Source organism: Mus musculus, chromosome 7, assembly GCF_000001635.26.
Source record: "Mus musculus strain C57BL/6J chromosome 7, GRCm38.p6 C57BL/6J".
NCBI classification, from domain to species: Eukaryota; Metazoa; Chordata; class Mammalia; order Rodentia; family Muridae; genus Mus; species Mus musculus.
In genome coordinates this window covers 141,460,867-141,475,210 of record NC_000073.6, presented here as the reverse complement: position 1 = coordinate 141,475,210, position 14,344 = coordinate 141,460,867, and the positions used below count along the sequence as shown (strand labels likewise).

General features: G+C 55.7%; 3 protein-coding genes and 1 long non-coding RNA gene across 11 annotated transcripts; 2 read left to right on the top strand and 2 right to left on the bottom strand.

The window, feature by feature from the left end:
* Positions 1-57: 57 nt before the first annotated feature.
* Positions 58-3,351, top strand: Polr2l (polymerase (RNA) II (DNA directed) polypeptide L). The gene is made up of 2 exons (NM_025593.1): positions 58-183; positions 1,807-3,351. Exons 1-2 carry the CDS (start codon positions 89-91, stop codon positions 1,913-1,915), a joined length of 204 nt encoding a protein of 67 aa, NP_079869.1. The 5' UTR covers positions 58-88; the 3' UTR covers positions 1,916-3,351.
* Positions 3,352-3,729: 378 nt separating this feature from the next.
* On the bottom strand, positions 3,730-7,849 carry Cd151 (CD151 antigen). Of its 3 annotated transcripts, none has more exons than NM_009842.3 (8): positions 7,627-7,849; positions 6,665-6,792; positions 5,866-5,956; positions 5,554-5,745; positions 5,200-5,274; positions 4,986-5,090; positions 4,743-4,901; positions 3,730-4,660 (listed from the first exon to the last, which is right to left on the bottom strand). In NM_009842.3, exons 3-8 carry the CDS (start codon positions 5,947-5,949, stop codon positions 4,514-4,516), a joined length of 762 nt encoding a protein of 253 aa, NP_033972.2. In that variant the 5' UTR covers positions 5,950-5,956; positions 6,665-6,792; positions 7,627-7,849; the 3' UTR covers positions 3,730-4,513. The 3 variants fall into 3 exon arrangements, with proteins under 3 accessions (NP_033972.2, NP_001104519.1, NP_001104520.1); NM_001111049.1 differs by having other exon boundaries at positions 7,745-7,849; NM_001111050.1 differs by lacking the exons at positions 6,665-6,792; positions 7,627-7,849 and adding an exon at positions 6,315-6,422.
* Positions 7,440-13,730, top strand: Gm10575 (predicted gene 10575). Of its 2 annotated transcripts, none has more exons than NR_152219.1 (2): positions 7,440-8,329; positions 12,948-13,730. It is a non-coding gene; the product is annotated as a predicted gene 10575 (long non-coding RNA). The 2 variants fall into 2 exon arrangements; NR_152220.1 differs by lacking the exon at positions 7,440-8,329 and adding an exon at positions 11,307-11,584.
* Cracr2b (calcium release activated channel regulator 2B) lies at positions 8,598-14,336 on the bottom strand. Of its 5 annotated transcripts, none has more exons than XM_006536174.3 (10): positions 13,278-13,476; positions 11,639-11,827; positions 11,450-11,561; positions 10,918-11,080; positions 10,369-10,515; positions 10,182-10,272; positions 9,855-9,947; positions 9,526-9,692; positions 9,374-9,445; positions 8,598-9,165 (listed from the first exon to the last, which is right to left on the bottom strand). In XM_006536174.3, exons 2-10 carry the CDS (start codon positions 11,798-11,800, stop codon positions 8,988-8,990), a joined length of 1,185 nt encoding a protein of 394 aa, XP_006536237.1. In that variant the 5' UTR covers positions 11,801-11,827; positions 13,278-13,476; the 3' UTR covers positions 8,598-8,987. The 5 variants fall into 5 exon arrangements, with proteins under 5 accessions (XP_006536237.1, XP_006536235.1, XP_006536236.1 ...); NM_001025103.2 differs by lacking the exon at positions 13,278-13,476 and adding an exon at positions 14,022-14,117 and having other exon boundaries at positions 8,609-9,165; XM_006536172.4 differs by lacking the exon at positions 13,278-13,476 and adding an exon at positions 14,022-14,330 and having other exon boundaries at positions 11,450-11,827.
* Positions 14,337-14,344: the final 8 nt, after the last annotated feature.

Sequence of the window (14,344 nt, the reverse complement as noted above, 5' to 3'; positions counted from 1 at the left end):
GCTAGGGCGTAATGAGCCCCGCGCTATGGGCGCGCCTGGGGCGGGCCTTGAAAAGCTACTGCCGGCAGCCTGCACGCCAGACGCCGCCATGATCATCCCGGTGCGCTGCTTCACCTGCGGGAAGATCGTCGGCAACAAATGGGAAGCCTACCTGGGTCTGCTGCAGGCCGAGTACACGGAGGGGTGAGACGGCGGGCCGCGGGGGATGGGACAGGACGGGAAGGCTGGACTGGGGGCATGAAGTCGAGGGGCAATGGGGAGGGTTCTGCGGCGGACCGGGAGTGAAATTGAGGTGTCCTGGGCCGGGGGTAGATAAGATTTCCTATGGAGAATTGGCAGGGCAGGGGTTGTGGGGTCTAGTGAGAAGACTGGATGTCCTCCAGCCCAGACCTGTGATGTATTCCCAGAAGAGTGAGTCTTTAGTTTGTTTTCGAGGCAGGATTTCGGTGGCTGACCTGAATTCTCTATGTAAAGCAGTCTGGTCTGAAACACTTCGAAATCCTGCCTGTCTCCTGGATGTTGGGATTAAAGGCGTGCAATATCACGCCCAGGCTCTCAGAAGTTTGGAAGGTGGTTTTCTTCAAGTTGCTGGCCTTTGGGAAACTTCTAAGCATCCTTCCCGTGGGTGACACCTCAAGTCTCTTCCCTGTCGACCTACTCTCTATCCTCTATCTGCTTTCCGACCTACCCCTTATGTACTTCGAACCTCGTGGGCCCTTTAAAATGCAGGACAGGCTTTGTGGGCATCGTCTTGTGCTCACTACTATGACTGTCCCCCAAAATAGACCTCTGGCCACCATGTCAACACCAAGGGGTTCTCTTTCTCTGCACAAGCCATAAGTCAGTGGGGCTTAATGAGCAGCTATTAGATCAGCTCTGATGAGTAGCTGCTAGCCTTCTGGGACCCTCTTTCACTTGGGCAGGAACCTCTCAAGCTGTCTAGGTCCCAGAGAAATTAAATCTAGTGTGAGTTCAAAGCCTGTGGGGTAGCAACAACCAGTTCATGGCGTTTAGTCAGAGTCCACCTGTGGGGCCTGGAATTGTACTCCTTGATGAGGGGATATTGGTCTCCTAAGCTTTCCCAAATAACCCTGGAAGCCCATAACCCTGGGTACAAGAGACAAACGCAGAGATACAGGGGGTTAGAGAGATGGCCCAACTGTTTTTTTTGTTGTTGTTTTGTTTTTCAAGACAGGGTTTCTCTGTGTAGCCCTGGCTGTCCTGAAACTCACTTTGTAGCTCAGGCCGGCCTCGAACTCAGAAATTCACCTGCCTCTGCCTCTACCTCCCAAGTGCTTGGGATTAAAGGTGTGCACCACCACACCCAGCTAGATGGCTCAACTGTTAAGAGCACTGGCTGTTTTGTGTGTTTGGTTGTTTGATTGTTTTTTAAGAGGACTCAGGTTCCGTTCCTTGAAGCAACATGGTATCTCGCAAGTGTCCGTAACTCCTTTGGGCTTTGGGAGCATCAGGCACCCATACACATAAAACGAAATTTTAAAAAACAGGTGTAGGCAGAAGGCTGTTAAGGATGGATACAGGATGCTATGGGAGAAGACTGGCACATGAGCAGGTGTAACTTCTAGGTGGGGAAAGGGTCACCTGGCTCCTCCCTGAGCATCTAGATACATATTTCAGAAATCTCCAGGCCATTTCCCTATGGCCTGGTGTCAGGTTTCAATCGCTGATTATGTAGATGTGCTCTGGTAACCCCTATCCACACGAATACCCAGAGGCAAGCTGGAGGTGGTTCCAAACCTATCCAGACTCTAGAGACCACATCCAGCCTCACTCTTCTCTTTACAGGGATGCCCTGGACGCTCTGGGCCTAAAGCGCTACTGCTGCCGCCGCATGCTGCTAGCACACGTGGACCTGATTGAGAAGCTGCTGAACTATGCACCCCTAGAGAAGTGACCGCTGGAGCCTGCCCTCCTCTGTCTCCTGCTGGCCACGGGCAGCCTGTCGTGCTATGTTCAAACTGAGCTATTGGGGATGTTGGTGTATTGCCTGGCTGTGGCCCTGTGGCTAAGTCCTGTTACCCTGGAAGGAACTGTTTAGTAAAGATGTTTGCAGAACCACCAACAGGTCTAACTTCCAAGGTGCTCCATGTCCATGTCTGTGCTGTCTCTGAGGCTACCTGGCCTGCCTCCAGTCTTTCCCCTAGGGCTGGTCTCCTTCCCCTTCATCTGACTGGGAGTCTCGTCCTGTGGAGGAGTACCCTGCTTCCGTTCCCCGGGGCCTTGACCACTTTGATCAACGAGGTAGCCCTACAGTAGTCTTGTACCACATTGCTTTAGGGCCTCTCCGCTTCCTGCCTGTGTTCAGGATGGGCATAATGGATGTGGGCACCACACCATCCACAGGTATGGATGGGCCCAAGCCTGGTGACAATATTCCTTTGGAATGCTGAGCGTGCTTGGAGGTCCCAATCCTTGTGCTAGGGTTATTATGCATTTGGGTATTTGGTCTGCTTATAAGTCTTTGTATCACTGTGTCCCCACAGAGGCCAGATCCCCTGAGAGTAAAGTTATAGAATGTATAAGCTGCCATCAGGTATTGGGAATCAAACCCAGATTTATTTACCTTTCATTTTCCAAGACAGGGTTTCTCTGTTTGGCCTTGACTATCCTGGAATTCAACTCTGCAGACCAGGCTGGCCTTGAACTAAAGAGATCAGTCTCTGCCTCCCGAGTGTTGAGTTTAAAGGACGGCTTGTGCCACCCAACCAAACCCAGATACTGTAGGAGTACGCCCAAGGCCACAGGCCTCACGAATTTCTTGGGTCCTAAAGCCCATCAGCTGTGTGAGCCTATCTGCTGCCCATGCCTGAGGATCTTGTTTCCAGAATCTTCCCAGGCCCGACAGCTAGGCAGCCCTGCCCCTTGACCCAATCCCCACAGCATGTAGTCCTAAGAAGCCTACTCTAGGCCAAAGGAGGTGGTGTAGTGCTTTAGCTCCTAGGCATCTGCATCAAGTACCCCGGGTTCTTTCTAGCACATTGATCCCTTTGAGAATTTTGGTGGGTTTTTTTGTTTTGTTTTTTGAGACCAGCTTTGGCTGGTTTGAAACTCACAACAGTCAGCCTGCCTTTACCTCTTGGATTCTGGGATTAAAGGTGTGTGTGGCATAGCATACCCACCCTACCCCACCCCTGGTTTTTTGTTGTTTTAAAGAAAAAGGCGGGCTGGTGAGATGGCTCAGTGGGTAAGAGCACCCAACTGCTCTTCCAAAGGTCCAGAGTTCAAATCCCAGCAACCACATGGTGGCTCACAACCATCCGCAACAAGATCCTCTTCTGGAGTGTCTGAAGACAGCAACAGTGTACTTACATATATTAATAAATAAATCTTTAAAAAAAAAAAAAAAAGAAAAAGGCTTTGCCTTAGGCTAGAGTCCAGAGAACCCATAGTGGCCTCCTCCAGCTGGCACAGAAGACTGTGGGGAACAAAATCAGCTTAGGACCTCTTCTCAGCTGCTTAGATGAGCTAAAGCCAGAGAAACAGGAGCCAGGGCATCCCCAACAGGCCCTGGTGCCTCCCTTGCCCTCTGACCCTAGCAAGGCCTACAGACTCTTCCTTGAGCATGGACAAGTCCAGGCCACAGTGGGCTGGGGGGATGTTCCAGCTACCAGTGCTCACCCTAACTGTAATTGCCATTGGGCTTCACCAACCTTGACTCTTGTGAGTACTCCAGCTACCCTGGACCATAAGGTCCTGTCAGCAAGCTGATTCGAGTGCTTATACATTTACATTTATTGAGCACCTGTTACATAGCAGGAGCATTTGTGGGCAGCATCTGGAATACAGCAGTGAGATGAAAACAGCCATGCTCCATTCAGAGATGCTCCAAAAGGAGACAGTGTACAGGAACATGGAGCATTTACATGATGCTATCAGTAGTGAGAAAAGGCCAGGGCTGAGCTGTTAGGAGCAAGAGGCCTGTGTGGAGAGGACAGAGCATCAAGTGTGGGGTTGGAGTTTCCCTCAGCTTACACCATTTGTTTGGGGCAAGCAGATCTGAGAGTTCCTGGTAGCAGGCATGAAGGGTGCCTAATCCAACCAGAAAGGCCCCACCTGCTTTTACCCAACGTGTAGTGGTGTACTCAGGTTCTCCCCAGACTTACTGCAGATCACAGCTACCCAAAGGGAAGCAGTCTGCATAAGAGGCACTTCTGTCAAATAATCTAAACCCTATTCTACTAGCCAGGCCTAGCCCAACACTGGCATTTGAACCCCCCACCCCCCCCCCCCTTCTTAATGCTGGGGCAAGTACGCTGCTTCGAGCTTTGGGACTTTGGTGTGCAGTGAAAGGCACTTGAAGGTGCATGCCCCTGAGGTGGCATGCCAGGGGGGGTCATGGCGATGGCATGAGGGTAGCTACCTCTGGCAGTCAGCAGTCTAAGTCAGTAGTGTTCAGTAGTGGGGCTGGGACATAGTGCAAGGCTGGCCGCCCAGCCTGGCATCATCGTGGTCAGTAGTGCAAGGCTGGCCGCCCGGCCTGACATCATCGTGGTCAGTAGTGTTCCAGCTTGAGGCTTCGGTACAAGCAGCAGGTGAAGATCATGCCGAAGACCTGCACACAGGCGATGCCAATGCCCACCGCCCCAATGACCCGCAGGTGCTCCTGAATGAAGGTCTCCAGCTTAGTGATACAGCCACCCTAGTGGGAGAGAAGGGTGGTGGGCCAGGCTGCCTGAAGACCAGTCCGGCCTAGCCCCGCCCCTTGCTGAGAACCCACCTACCTCCACTTTATAGATGTTGGAGGCATGGTCCCGCTTACCACAGCCAGCTACCATAGTCTTACAGCAGCTGTCAGGAACCACGCGGCTGTCTGCCTCACCAGAGCGGATCCACTCGCTGTCTTGCCAGTCTTGAGAGTTGTTGCTGCCACAACAGTGGAACTACAAGGGGCACATGGCTGAGCCTCAGCGCTTGCCGGCACACGGCACCATGCCGAGAGGGCGGGCAGTTCTAGGGGCACCCACCTCTTGCTGCAGCTTGTCGACAGCGCTGCTCACACCCTCGTGGCCTGACTGGTGGTATCTCTTGACCATGGTGTCCTTCAGATTCTCCTTGAGCTCTGTGTTCAGCTGTGGGTAGGATCAAACTCTGGGCAAAGGCAAAGCTGGAGCCAGGACCTCCAATGGGACTGACAGGGCCATGTTCTAGGCACACCCCATGGCCTGTCCAGGCCCTTACCTGCTGATAATAGACATAGGCCAGGATGCCAGCAATGATCTCCAGGAGGAAGATGATGAGGAGCAGGATGAAGTACTAGGGAGCAGGGACCCAGTAAGTGGGGGGTTGCTAGTGCCAGAGTACCACAAAGCCAAGCCCCCAACCCAGGAGGCCAAGCAAGAGGAATTCAGTTAGGAGCTACACTCTGGGGCTGCCTAGCTCCTTCATAGTTCTGAAGCTCGTGTCTGCCCCAACAGGGACAGCCTGCAGTAATACACTCAACCAGTTAAGTCCCCAGAACCAGTACCAGAGGCCCCCTGAGAAATCCATGCAAGGCACCCCTAGCCCCACCGTGTGCCACCATGCCCCACTGACCAAGCGTAACAGGTTCCGTCGCTCCTTGAAAGTGGCACAGCAGCCCAGGACTCCAGTCACCATGACAACAACACCAGCCACCACTAAGATGTAGGCCGTGGCTAGGTAAGTGCTTGAGGCCAGCAGACTAATGTAGTCACTCTTGAGGGCCAGTGTCCAGATGCCCACTGCCATGACAGCCAGGCCGGCCAGCTGCAGAAAGTATATACTGGTCACCACATCTGGCCTGGGTCTGGAAGCTGGGACTGAGCCCCCCAGGCCAGGCCTCCAACATGGGGACTAGGGATGCAGGGAGAAATTAGCTCTTCTCACCCAGAAGCAGCAGTTGTAGGTAAAGAGCAGGTACTTGAGGCAGACTGTGCCACATGTTGCCTTCTTCTCATTGAATTCACCCATCCTGGGCCTAGAGGAACGGGGAGGAGGTCAGATGGCCTGAAGCACCAGGCCTCCAAGTAGGAAGAAAGCTATCTACCAACGGAGACAGGAGGAGATCCAGCAGTCCCCGGATGATTGCAGTTTGGAGCTCAGCCAGCTATCTGCCCTCAGAGGAGCATTCCCAGGAACCTTATGAGTCACTTCCTGAACTAACCTCCTCACAGCCAGACACATGGTGGGTTATCATGGAGGACCCCCCAACATCTGCTGACTCACTCCTGCTGGCAACAGGGGGGGAAGCACCAGCAGACCTTCAGGGTACATTCCTGTTGATCGGCACCCCCAAGCATTCCCTGAGTCCCACAATCAGGCTGCTAGGTACTTACCACTCATACCCGTTCCCAGATATGGCAGAGAGCTCAGGCCACCCTAAGGGACAGTTTGTGAGGACTCTGAGCTGACTCTACTACCAGCCAGGGCAGAGACAATAAGATGCCGGTAGGTGGAGCCTGTACAACCAGCTCTCCTCCCGACTGTAGGGGGAGGTCCCAGTTCCACATATGTGAATGTGCCACTCCTCCAGGAGTCCCCTAGTCACACCCTGCCCTAGACACACTATTGTCTGACTGAGGACAGTGTACAGACCTCGGCTGACGCAGGTCAGATTCCCAGACACACACCTAAGCAGAACTGTTAGCCAGGGGCCTTGAGGCTCTGCCCAGGCACCAGCTCTCACCTCTCAAGTCAGGACCAGCAGGTACAGGTCAAAAGTCACTCTCTGCCCTTCACCTAGCAGGTGGGATCTTGCCACTCCAACTACAGAAGCTTAAGCAGTGGTCAAAATGGTTCTCAGAGCCACCAGATCTGCAAGGAAGCATAACAGGCAGGCCTGCTGTTTTCTACTGGACGGCGGCAGGCCAAAGAACATGGCTGACCTGCCTGATCTAGGGAGGGACCAAATGCCTTCTCCAAGTGCCCCACCTTCCAGTCCCATCCATCACAGTCCCTCCCCCACCAAACAGCAGCGACCGCAAACTGAAGGAGGATGCATCGACTGTCCATTTTGGAAAGTGGGAGAGATTTCAGAGCTCTATTTGGAGATGGGACCCAAAAATGCATGCTGCCTCACTGAAAGCGGGCAATGACATAAAGAAGCCTGGCCACAATGCAAACCCCCGGGGCCAGGCTCTAAAAGCCCAGAATCTATGGGCTTTTAGACACATCCATCAACCTAAGCCAAGAGACAATCAGCAGACTGGATGTAAATTCTCTGTGAAAGTGCCGGTGTGAGAGCCTGGACCAGCCAGAAATAGCTCCTGCGGCCTGGACACAACCGCCCTACACTTAGCTCCTGGACCTGTCCTGGGCCTTCGGCACCCGCCCCACCGACCCGATTAAACACTGAAGTGGGCTGGGCGAGGAATCCCCGCGTCACAGAGATGAAGTCACCACCGCCCCTGCCGCCCTCCCCCGCCCCGTGCCAGTGGGCGGACCTGCGGTCTCAGGGGAGGGAACCGGTGTCCAGGGACAATGAATAGGGTGGTCAGACTTTTAAATTTCTGGGTTTCTGCACGAAAGAGACCGTCAGGCCTGCTCAAGAACCACAGAAGCTCTCTCCCTCACCCCTCCCCCTCCGGCCTTCTAACTGCCCGGCCCCGGCGTCGATCTTCCGGAAAGGAGTCTGCAACCCTGTCCTACCTCAGGCTCTGCCTCCTGGGCGTCCCTGAGGCCAGCTTGGAGACTAGGAACACCAGTGAGCGAGGAACTCAGGACACTGCTCCCCACACCCTCCGGCTATGCTTCACGGAGCACTCACCAACCACGCTTTGAAATACCAGCCCCGGCAGCCACGGTAGGAGCGATCACTCGGAGTACAGAGAACGCTCGGCCCGGGGCCTGCGAGGACACGCCCTGCGCGCGACCCCGCCCCGGGCGCAGCCCCGCCCACGGCCGGCCTGGGCAGGCAAGTCCTAACTGGTTTGGTGCTAAGGCGCGCGCCAGAGAGACCTGTGGGTCTGTAAAGTTAGTTTAAAGGTGCCCCGTTTGTCATCAAAAGCCCCAACTCGCCCAGAGACAGAGGAGCTAGACCAGAGGTAGAACCCAGGTGGGGAGCGAAGAGGTGGGGAAGGTGGCACCTAGCCCACCAGAGGTCCAGAACTGAGGTCAAGACCAGTTTCTCTAGTCTAAGCCGGGAGAACCACTCTAAAGCTGCAGGTTCTAGCGGCTGAAGAAATGCTAGAGGGGAAACTCCAGATACAGTGTGGAGGGTGCCAGAAGATTCCATAGAGACATGAGGGCCCTGCGAGAGGTGCCCAGTGTGGGTGGCATATGGTCTGGCTAGGAACTGTGCCAAAGGATGATGGATAAAGGACCTGGACCAGAAAGCTAGCTGACCACGGAGGTGAGGAGCGGGACCTTCCACGTGTGGACTAGCGTGGGAGCGGACACCTGTTGAAACCTGAGTCCTGGGAGCTTCAGCTGGGAGGAATGGGTGAGGGCTTGGTGAATATCCAGAATCACAGAACACACACAAGCACACAGGAACCCCCAGCTGCAGGAACGAAGGGGTTAATGTGCACCTGTAAACCCCTCCATGTCACCTTGTGCCATGGATACCAAGCATGAACCACAAATGCACCGTGGCTCCCAAACACACAAGAGCCAAGGAGTACACAGTATACAATGGCCTTTATTGGTCCTTCAGACAAAGATTAAGGAAGACAGGATAGCCGGGCGTGGTGGCACACGCGCCTTTAATCCCAGCACTCGGGAGGCAGAGGCAGGCGGATTTCTGAGTTCGAGGACAGCCTGGTCTACAGAATGAGTTCCAGGACAGCCAGGGCTACACAGAGAAACCCTGTCTCGAAACCCCCCCCCCCAAAAAAAAGGAAGACAGGATAAAGACTGAAGGACTGAAGGCCTTGACTACTCTGAGGTTAGCTCCTTCAGGCATGGGATGCCTTCTGGGTAGAGCCACACACTTAGCAAGTATCCGCCACCAAGACCAGTCCCTCCTAGGGGCAGTCCTCTGGATAGGGAAGTGAGTCACTCGGGGCTGGTCATCGGGCACTAGGAAGATGGCCAGAGCCTCGTCTGGGGGGCCGAGCCCAGCCACAGCAGCAGCAGCAGTAGATGGGTCCGGGCTTGTGGGCAATAGCTAGAGCCTTCCTGTGGCTACTGCCCAGCAGCTTGGTCTCACAGGCATCTCTCTCATCTCGAAGCCTCAGATTCAGCTCCCTAGAAAAGAGAGGTAGGAGACCGAGGAGGCTAAGATCTAGAGGAAAAAGTGCATGGGGGAGATGCCTTCCCTGAGTCAAGAGGACTACAGAGCCAGCCGCATGAAGGCTATAGGGCAGACATAAGGACTTCCAGCAACATGGGTAGGAGCCAATACTATCTGGAAACTTGAAACCACTTCCCATTAGCCCAGGCAGGCCTGACCCACCTCAGCAGCTCCAGCTGCCTTAGGAGGCTGAGTTTCTCTTTCTGCATATTCCTGGAGACAGCAACCACATCTCTGTGGACAGGAAGGCTGTGATCCAGATGTGGGTTGGGGGGACAGACCCTTCTACCCTCACCACAGGCACTTCACCACACCTTTGGGTTTGCTCCTGCCGACCCTGTGCTTCGCCCTCCAGTCGACTGAGCTGCTCTTGGGCCTGGTCCAGCTGTGCCCGTATGGCCTCATAGGCCCTCTGCAGCTGGATGTGCTGGGCCTGTGCCTCTAGCTGTTCTGCAGCCCGGGCCTGCAGCTGCTGTTCCAGCTGGGGAATGGTGGAATGCTGGTTGGCATGCCACACCCCTCTGGTCCCAAGCTGACCCCTCACCCCTGTGGCTCCTGGTTGAGGACCCCAAGGCACAGATAAACCCGCCCGCCCCCCCCCCCCCCCATGCGAGGACACCAACTTGAACTCAATACGGCTTACCTCCCGCTGCCTCAGGCCTGCGCGCTCCAACTCCTGCTCACGGGTCTGCAGCTCCAGCTCCAGGTGGCCCCTCTGTTCCTCCCGGGGTAGGTTCTGGGATGTACAGCCGCGCTAGAGCCTTCGTTCCGGGCTCAAAGGAGGCAGGCAAGGGTGGGTAGCGAAGGGGTGGAGAGTGCGGGAAGGGGCACTTGCTGAGGCAGAGCAGAGTTCCCTGGACTTGGGGCAGCTTGGACTCCCAGAGGTGAGTCCTCTGGGGAGGAACCAATTCGGGGAAGGCGGAGCCAGAGAGGCGAGCAGCAAGGCTGGGCGAGGCGTGCGCGGGCCCACCTGGCTCTGCCTGCGGTGTCGCTGCTCCCCGAGCTGCTGCTCCAGTTCTTCATACAGTCCGCGCACCTCCCTCTCGTGTTCACTCTCCCGCCTTCGAGGAACCGGGATATCATAGACATGATCATTTCCGAGCCAAGTCTCTGCCCCCTCCGTGAGTCCCCAGACCCCAGGCTAGGCCAGCCCTCACCGTCGCAGCGCTTGCTCAAGACCTTCGCGTTCCCGGGCCGCCGCCTCCAGGCAGGCCGATGCGCGCATCAGAACTTCCTCTAGAGAGCCCAACAGCTCAGGTCGCTCGCGCTGCAGCCCGACCCAGAGGGTTCTCACAGCCCATTGCCTGGAGGATGCGATCAGAGACGGGAGCTGGTGGGTGAGGGTTTATCTCCCCATTGCGGACAGTGAAACAAACCCATGGAGAACCCAGCAGCCCAGAACTACACCCCTCGCTTGGTGCTCTTATGCTTCCTTGGCCTCTGCAAGTGTAAGGTGCCCTGTATACCAAGTGCTGGGCCAGTGCGTGCCTAAGGTGTCTGGTGGCACCCCGCCCCGCAGAGCTAAGGCTTCCTGAAATGCAAATTCCGAGGAAAATCACGCCAGGCCACTCTCCCAGACAACCACAACAGACAAGGGATGGACTGACAGGACCTAGGGGTTCTGTAACAACAGACAGGTGGGCAAGGTGGACAGACTGTGAAAAGAAGAGGAAACATTCTCAAAAAGAGAGTGGGGTTCAACTCACTCGCCCAGGACCCGGGCCACTCCTAGCTTCTCCAAGGAAGTGTAGAATGTCTCAACATCCTCCTCCTCCTCCTCCAGAGAGCCCCCTGTGCCCGACTCAAAGGTTTCCTCAGAAGTCCTCAAGGGGGACCCACCTGGGGCCGACTCCACCCCCACAAACTTCCCTGCAGACATGGGAGGAGAGAATATCAGGGTTGTGGGTTAGCACCCTGGACCTACCCAACTCCCTCCAGCCACATACAACATATCCTGCCCACTCTCAGGGCCCAGTTTCCTGTTTTTCTTCCTTGTTCTGGTTCTATTGGCCTGGGAATGGGAAATGACAGCCAGCTCCCCCGCCCCACCTTGGTTGGCAGAGAAGGGATTGGGGGAGGGCAGCCCATCCACTGTAGAGTAGCTGTGGGAGGTACAGCTCAGAATGCGCCTGTTTGTAGATACCAGAATGGCTAGGAAGTTGTGAATGAAAGGCACAGGCTTTCATAAGGTCTCAGGGCACCCTGAAGAGGGTCTCCAGGTGACTGGGACCTGCTCACCCAGGCCTAGACAGAACTCCCGGGCTGTGAGGAAGCCAGTGTGGGCCTGGTCCAGACTTTCAAATACAGCCTCCAGCTGTTCAGGCGTAAGTGGAAGATCACTCTGCAGACCCTGACCAGGCAAGAAGGACCACGGTGAGCAGCAAAGGTCGGCCTTGGGTCTAGCAACCTCTTGGATCTGGGGCTCACCTGCAGATCCTGACGAGTGATGAAGCCCTTGGCATCCTTGTCGCATAGTAGGAAGAGTTCCTGGGCCTGCTGCAGCACCTCTACTCCATGCCTTGCCGAGACCCCTGTTGTCTCCTCTCCCTCCTGGCCCTCCCCAGATCCAGGCAGCCCAGGGCTGGCCATAGGAGCGAGCCTTGGCTCTTGGAGGTGCTGTGAAGCAAAGGAAAGCTCAGCTGAGACAGGGACGCTCCAGGGTCACTGCGATGGCATGAAGCAGACCCAGTACCAGAGCTGCTTCTCAGGAAGTAGAGATTCTGGGAAAGGCTGAATCCCAGGAAGAAGCCAGTGCAAGAAAGGGAAGTGAGCTGGGTATGGTGGCACACATATTTAATATTTAATATTTAATCCCAGCACTCGGGAGGCAGAGGTAGGCAGATCTCTGTCTGTGAGTTTGGGGCCAGGCCGGTCTACATAGCAAGTTCCAAGACATCCGGAGCTACATAGAGAGATTCTACCTCAAAACAAAAAAAGAAAGTGTGACCAGGCGTTAGTGGTGCATGCCTTTAGTCCCAACACTCAGGAGACAGAGGCAGGTGGGTCTCTGTGAGTTTTAAGGCCAGTCAGGTCTACAAAGTGGGTTCCAGGACAGTCAGGGCCATATAGTGAGACCCTGTCTCCAAAAAAAAAAAAAAAAAAAAAGTGTGACCTTACTCCAACAGTAAAAGCTCTTGGCAGCCAGCAGAGATTCTGTAGTGAACAGAGAGTAGAGTCTGCCACATCCTGGACTTGGGAGATCCCAAGCTAGGACTGCCTAAGGTTGAGAGCTAAACCACTTCTGACCAAGACCAAGTCCTTAGCCTCAGGCCTGAGCCTGTGATACCCTGGACTTCTGACAGCTGGCAAGCAAGCTGCGAGTAAACTCCATCAGTCCCTCCCACCTGCCACTCAGGCAGGCCTTAAGGGTGCAGGTGCAAGGTCCCAGGCTTGGGCACTGGACAGCTTTTAAGAAACACCCCCACATCTTGGTTTAACACAGTCTCTGCAGCTTTCTCCTCCCCTGGGGCCTCCCCTCTCACCTCCTGGAATGGACATCCCACCTCTAATTAGAGCCACCTGTCAGTCCCACAGTGTATTAACCCCACATTTCCCAAAGCTACAACTCGGTGACACTGACCGATTCCTATCTCACTTTTCAGTCTTTGAGGTCATCTTCCCCCTACCCATATTCGGGGGGTGGGAGGAGGAACAACAAGCAAACGTGAGGAAGAGCATGGTAGGGCAACCTGGAGTAATCATTGGCACCCCTGATGGCTACCCTCACTTCAACCAGGCACGGTCACCACCCCACCAACCGCTCCAGTGTTCCTCGGGACCGGAGGTCCATCCTGGCCGGAAGCCGCGCTGCCGCCAGGCTCCAGGGAGTCCAGACGAAAGGCAGCGGGTGGGCCCACAGGCAAATCTCATCCACGCACGTCTGGGCTAGCTGCCTTCACCCGAGGAACACAGCCGTTCCAGACAGAGATGCGTGCGATGGCTGCTCTACACAGCGCTCGGAAGGTGCGACCACTGGAGCTAGGGGCCCGGGGTTGGGGGTGGGGAAGCCCAGAGGGCGCGGCGCTGGGACCCCAGTCGCGGGACCTGCGAGCAAATAAATGCCTACCTGCGAGCCGCGCCGCCGCACCTGCCGCAGGCGGGCCGCTCCTCCCGGAAACGCGCGCGGCGCGCCCCGCCCCTGCCTGGACCCCGATAGCCCGCGAGGGGCGCGTACCCAGAGCGACCTTGCGGCCTTACAGGCCCGGAGACCCCGGGATAGCACGTCCGGGTGGATCCTCCACCAGAGCGCTGCTGTAGTTTTGTCCCGCCTCTCTTATCCTGGTGACCCGACCCAGAGTGGCTAGCTCTCCCCGGAGAGCCACAGGGGGCAGCAAAGTTGTATCCCTCACTCCCACCATCTCCCCAGCTCCCCCCAAGACCCTTTTAGAACAAAATCAAGGCTGGGGAGGTGCAGATGCCAACCCCCACCCCGCCCGGAGTATCCAGACTTAGGGTGCCAAGAAGTGTTGTGTAGGAAAATGCGGAGCAGGAAATAAACCAAATACTTTCAGTGGCTGTATCCAGGGCTGTGGACACTAGACTTTCTTTTCTTTACTTTCCCAATTTAGAGTCTTCTAAGTTTTAATACTAGAGAATGACATATAAGTTAGCAGCTCTCCTGTGTGGGGGAAGTGAGTATGGGACCGGGCGAGACCACCTCAGTCTGCCCTCAGCACTCCTCATGGGGCACAGTCCTAATCGGGGGCTTCTCTGGGCCTAGAGGAACTTCTGAAGATGCTGCCAAAGTCCTACTTAAGAGGAAACCCATCTATTTCCAAGAGTATGCCCCCAACCAAGCCCCCAAACTGACCTGAAAAGCTGGCCTGGCTATCACAGGCTGCAGAGGCGCTGGGGGCCCTGTGCGTCTCAAGCAGAACCACAACAGGCTTGCTGTATGGGACAGGACCTGGAGACAAGGGGCGGCCCCTGGCACCTAGGCCAGGGACCTGCCTGGCCGGCTCGCCCAGTCCTGCTGTCCCAGGTCCCATAACCAGAACAACCGTTATTGTTGGCTAGGGGCTGCAACCGCAGCCACTGTGCTCCTTTTGGGAGGGGCAAGTGGGTGCTGAGCTCGGAGGACTAAGCTAAGTTCTACAAATAGACAGCTAAGCCCACCCCTTTGGGAGGAGCAAG